General features: G+C 50.5%; 1 protein-coding gene across 1 annotated transcript; it reads left to right on the top strand.

The window, feature by feature from the left end:
* Positions 1 to 4,289: 4,289 nt before the first annotated feature.
* BDQ94DRAFT_155896 (SDR family NAD(P)-dependent oxidoreductase) lies at positions 4,290 to 5,229 on the top strand (the record flags this gene model as incomplete). Its single annotated transcript, XM_026768551.1, has 2 exons — positions 4,290 to 4,407; positions 4,473 to 5,229. Coding segments are annotated over exons 1-2 (809 nt in total), but the record flags the coding sequence as incomplete, so codon positions are not given.

The raw sequence follows: 5,229 nt of genomic DNA, 5'->3' as shown, positions 1-5,229 counted from the left end.
AGAAAGAGAGAAAGAGAGAAAGAGAGAAAGAGAGAAAGAAAAGTTACATCGACATAGGCCAGCATCCTATATAGGAACCACTACATAGGCCAGTATCCTACTTAGGCACTACCATAGCTTGGCGAATGACCGTCAAGGATTTGAACAACATCCTGGCATTTAGCGTGACTTGGACGCTGTGGCGACTCGCCATGGTGGGACGATGGAATCAATAAAGAAACGCGCAAAAGCGGTTGACATTTCACCCTACTCGGAAGTGTCTATTACTCGTATGGCTTGGGAAGCATTGTACGGCTAGAGCACATAATGAAGTTAAGGCTTCAAAAGCAAGTAAATCCGGAGCTGATTAACCAGCTAGCATATCCTGAAACAATATAGTTGCATGGGAAGAAGCCATTCGATACCTAGACCAACAATGTTTTTTATTTCCCTTGCTTGATGAGTACAGCCTCCGCTTTTCGCACGTGAGGGGGAGGGTTGATAGTGAACTAAGGGTTGAGTCCCGAAACAAGATCCAACACGGACTGTTCCCAGCAGACCCCGAGTAAGAGAAGAGTGGGGAATAGTTGGGACTTCCTGAGCACAAAAAGAGAGCCCCGGACGCTAGTTGCCCCTAGGCTTTGAACGTGTCACCGGCCGGGCTTCAAACTTCAAAATTCTTGACCATCGTCTTTGCAGGGATTTCAAATCCCTTCCAGTGAACCTCCGACCGAATTCCTCCTCGATACGTTCCCATTCAAGTTTTCTGTACACCAGTTTACGAAGGAGCGCATCTTCCGCATCCGAGTAAGGCCGGCCCCGTTGGCGGATGGGGAATGAACGAGATGCTTCTGCTCGAGCCCTTGCCCTGGTTAGAGGGCCCCTGCCCGTGGCGAGCTCGGCGTACCCCAACCTGCTGCAGGCAGGCTCCTTCCGACGATGACACTTTGACCGGGAGATTCTAGATGGGCTACACACGGTAGTCTCAGTCACAGGCTGGGGCCCTCATTAACGAGCACAGAAGTCAGCTGAGTCGAGATCCGTGCCTGGATTGTTGAGAGTCGTCCAAGACTTTCATTCAGGCCATCTTCTCAATCAAATATTCGGTCTAGAAGAAGCCAGGTCGCCATATTCTTCCTACAGCAGTCATCAGCACAAGCTGTTTGATCTTTACTGAAGCACTAGCCAAATTCAACTCTCTAAAGTATTGCGAAACACTGTCCCCTGTATAGACACATCTCAGATTTTTGACCTTTGCAACGTTCACACGTGGGCCTTTTTTCGTCGCATTTTGTTCTCTTTATTCGGCAGTGACGACAGGCATTCACAAAGGTACCAAGCATTACAAGTCAGTCAGAGGTCCCGATATGCGCCGCTAATTTGCGTAGTGTTGATTTAAGTAGAGGCTTAACATCTTGCGTCCGGTGGGCTTTGGGGCAACACATTCCAGGGGTTTACTTTCTGCGAATATCGAGAGTGTTTGGCATAGGAACCTCCCGCTCACGAGCGAGCGTGGGATAACATATTGGAAATTTGGTGTGGTGGTGGATAAGAGGATAGAGATTGTCTACTGCTGTTCGGCCCCTGGGCTGAAAATGGCACCTGCAGCTGATAACTGGAAGACTCAGAATGAGGCTGGGGCTCTTGTAAAGAGTCACTCATAAGGCTAGAGCTTGGGCTGGGTAGTGGATATTTGGGGGTGTTATGCATCACGCCAACCAGCCTCCCTTATTGGCCATATAGGCCATCTCGTGGAAGCTGTGACATCTCTCAGCCTGGCAAGGCAGGATATCCGTTTGGGAAGAGTGCAGGCTAATGGACGGTTAATATCTGTGCGGTAAGATGCCTGTGTCTGTCATCAGAAGAGGAATACGGAGGGCACCAAGGCTGCCCGTATAATGCAGAAGTACAGGGCAGGCCATTCTCTCCATCCGCAGTTGATTCGCCGTGCATCTGTGACGGGAGGGACTAGCCTAGTCAAGGTACGGTTTCTGCTTATCCTTCTTTTCTTTTATCAGGCCCACTTCAGCTGCCGTGGTTCTACAAGTTTGACACACAGTCCCAACTTATCGTATTCACATCGGAAGTTCAACTTAGCGTGAAAGCCATGCAGGTTGGATAAGAATCAACACGGAGCTGTGCGAACGCGGGTTTCTGGTTGGTACATGAAAACCCATAGACTCTCCGCACACGCAGACAAATATACTGATGCGATAATTCGGTTATGGCAATTTTGTTTTGTCGCTCTTTACTTTGAGCCCCTAATATCTTTCATGCCGATGCGGCCAAGGCTGACAGCATGGAAGGACAAAGTGACTCGCGCCTCAGTGGCACGCGACGGCGGCAGAGATAGTGTGGTGAGTGTGAACCTAAAAGAACGAAGGGAACCAATGGCCTTCCCGTAATTAGCGAACAGTGAGGCGGACGAGTCGCAAATATCGGTTGCACGATGGTCATGGGATTAGCAAACTTGACAAGTCAGAACGACTGGAAGATGGGATGGAAGGAATGCCAAGTAGAGTAGAGGCTGATAAGGGAAATAAGCCATCTATTTAAGGATTGGAATAGCGCGTAGTGGTTGCAGACGGTTCTCGGGAAACGGACGTGAATGAGGAACGGATGGTCTGCTGTCCGGTTTCCGTTTCTTCATCGGGTGGGACTAGACGTGTGTGTATGTATTACCTGACAATTGGACCGCACCAATGAAATACCAGGGAAAAATGCCAAAATATCATCGCTCCGGCTTTGCACTGGGTTAATCGGGGCGGAAGAAGGGAGGGGGGGGGGGGGGGGGGGGGGGGGGGGGGGGGGGGGGGCGAGGAATATCCCCGAGAGCAGAAGCTCTCACTACTGTTCTGCGTATTAGCTGTATCCACTAAGGGAGTATAAGTCTGGACCAATCAGCTTAACCAGCAAAATCATGGATGGGTCTGCTTGGGCTAGCTCGAGAAGATATCGTAGAAGATCTTACTGGATGCGTACTGGGTGCGAAACTCTACCGGAGGGGGCCCATTCCAGTGCCAAACGGGTCCCATCCCGTATCTCACATTCTCCTTCACTCCCTAATTCCTTTTACGCAAACAGCACATAAAAACAAAAGCGCGACCGTCTGAACCTTCGTTACATATTGCATACAGTCACACATTCATGCTTAACATTGTACCGGGCCAGACCCCTACTGCATCCCTACTGTACAGGCCTAAAGGGACCAGTGCACGCTCTCGGAAAGAAGAAAGAAAACTCACCAGCCCCTGCCTCGCCAAGAGCAGAAGCGGTTTTTGAGATTAGATGATTCAACGTATCCTCACAGCATGAGATTCTCTACGTTTGAGGTATACTGAGTGTGGGTCAACATCCTTCTTCCATTACTCGTTATGGTGTAAGTTACAGTCAGGGCGCCCGCAGAGAGTCGTATTGCCGTTAGCGACCCCAATGTGTCACACCAATAGACTGTATGCCATCAGAATATTCACGCATAAACATGCATATAGTTCACACCATCGACCTCTGCAAAGTTGGCGCACTGCTAGCACGCGTGCTGGACGGATCTTTCAGTTAACCTCCAGGGTATGATGTATGCATCTTTAAATCAGCATCCACGTTCGTGAGCTGAAGTGTTAAAAGTGAGAGTCTTTCGAGCGACATTACTCGTGAACCAGGGAGCATCGTACAGATAGTCGAGATTGACTATAGGATCACCTAAAGTGCAGTTGGACGAAGACCTTAGATGACTTGGCTGAAACTGTATCCGGGTTTCCTTCACCCCAAATGACTGCTTACATCCACCAGACATGATTAAACTGGCTATTGTATAATGGGACTGGGGTAAAAAACCGATCGAGGGATGGGGTCGACTGCATGAGGGTTACTTCTACGTGCCGCCGATTTCATGATACGCATCATAACGCCAGAGAATTAAGACTGAATACCAGCGTATTATACTGTATTGACCTGGCATGGTCTTTTCATGCTACCTTCCTCTCAAGTTTCAGACGCTTTAGGTGACCTGCATCAGGTCCATAGGCTTCACCCTTGACTGAACTACCCCTGCAGAGGATGTGGGGGAGACGCTATTGGGGTTGTTGAAGAATGTATAGATATTACTTTGGAACTGAATTTAGGGTATATGTTAACTTTATACTGTGTAGATCAAAGTTACTACTTAATTGCATATCTCAATGTTGGTGCCGCCGGAGCACCAATGAGGTAATTTCCCGGTGGCCATTTACCCGAGTTACATTTACTCGAACTTGACTATAAATTGGATTCCCCGGCTTTCCTTCATTGTACCGTTTATCTTTTTTCTTTTCTTTTCTTTCTTTTCTTTTTTTTTTTTCACTTCAGATTACTTCACACTGCACCACATAGCATCAAACATGTCCCGTTCCCTCGAAGGAAAATTCGCCATCATCACCGGTGGCTCCCGCGGTACCCCATCCCCATCCCCTTCCTCCCCGCCATCACCCCGCCATCACCCCACTAATACCTCCCAGGAATCGGCGAAGCCATTGCCCACAACCTCGCCAGCAAAGGCTGCTCTCTCCTTCTAAACTACACCTCAGACAGCTCTCGCACCCGCACCGAATCCCTCTGCAACACCCTATCCACCACGCACAAAATCACCTGCATCCCAGTGCAAGCCGACCTCTCCGACCCCGACCCCGCCCCCGCCGTCAACACCATCATCTCCGCCGCCAAAACCCACTTCACCTCGCCCACCACCAACACCCTCACCATCGACATCCTAATCAACAACGCCGGGGTCAGCAAAGACCGTTTCCTCAACGACCCCTCCTCCGGCCCCATCGACCCCGCCTACTTCAACTGGCACTACACCATCAACGTGCTCGCCCCGCTGCTCCTCACCCAAGCCTGTGCGGAGTACCTCCCGCGCAAGCCCGCGCACAGCGGCCGCATCATTAACATCTCGAGTATTTCGTCCTCGTTGGGGTTCACGGGCCAGTCGGTGTATGGGGGCACGAAGGCGGCGTTGGAGGCGATGACGAGGACGTGGGCCAGGGAGTTGGCCGATGTGGCGACGGTGAATGCGGTGAATCCCGGTCCTGTTGTGGGTGATATGTATTTTGCTACGGGCGAGGAGTTTTGGAAGCAGATGCAGGGGTTCCAGGATAATACGCCGTTGAGTAAGTTGGTGGATGGGGAGGAGGCCGTGGAGGAGTTGCTGAGTGAGGAGCAGAAGAGGTTGATTAGGGAGAAGATGGGTGGGAGGAGGCCTGCGTTTACGAGGGA

This window comes from Aspergillus welwitschiae, assembly GCF_003344945.1.
Source record: "Aspergillus welwitschiae strain CBS 139.54b unplaced genomic scaffold BDQ94scaffold_204, whole genome shotgun sequence".
NCBI classification, from domain to species: Eukaryota; Fungi; Ascomycota; class Eurotiomycetes; order Eurotiales; family Aspergillaceae; genus Aspergillus; species Aspergillus welwitschiae.
Note: the sequence above shows the minus strand (reverse complement) of the source record. Positions and strands in the feature narration are given on the sequence as shown.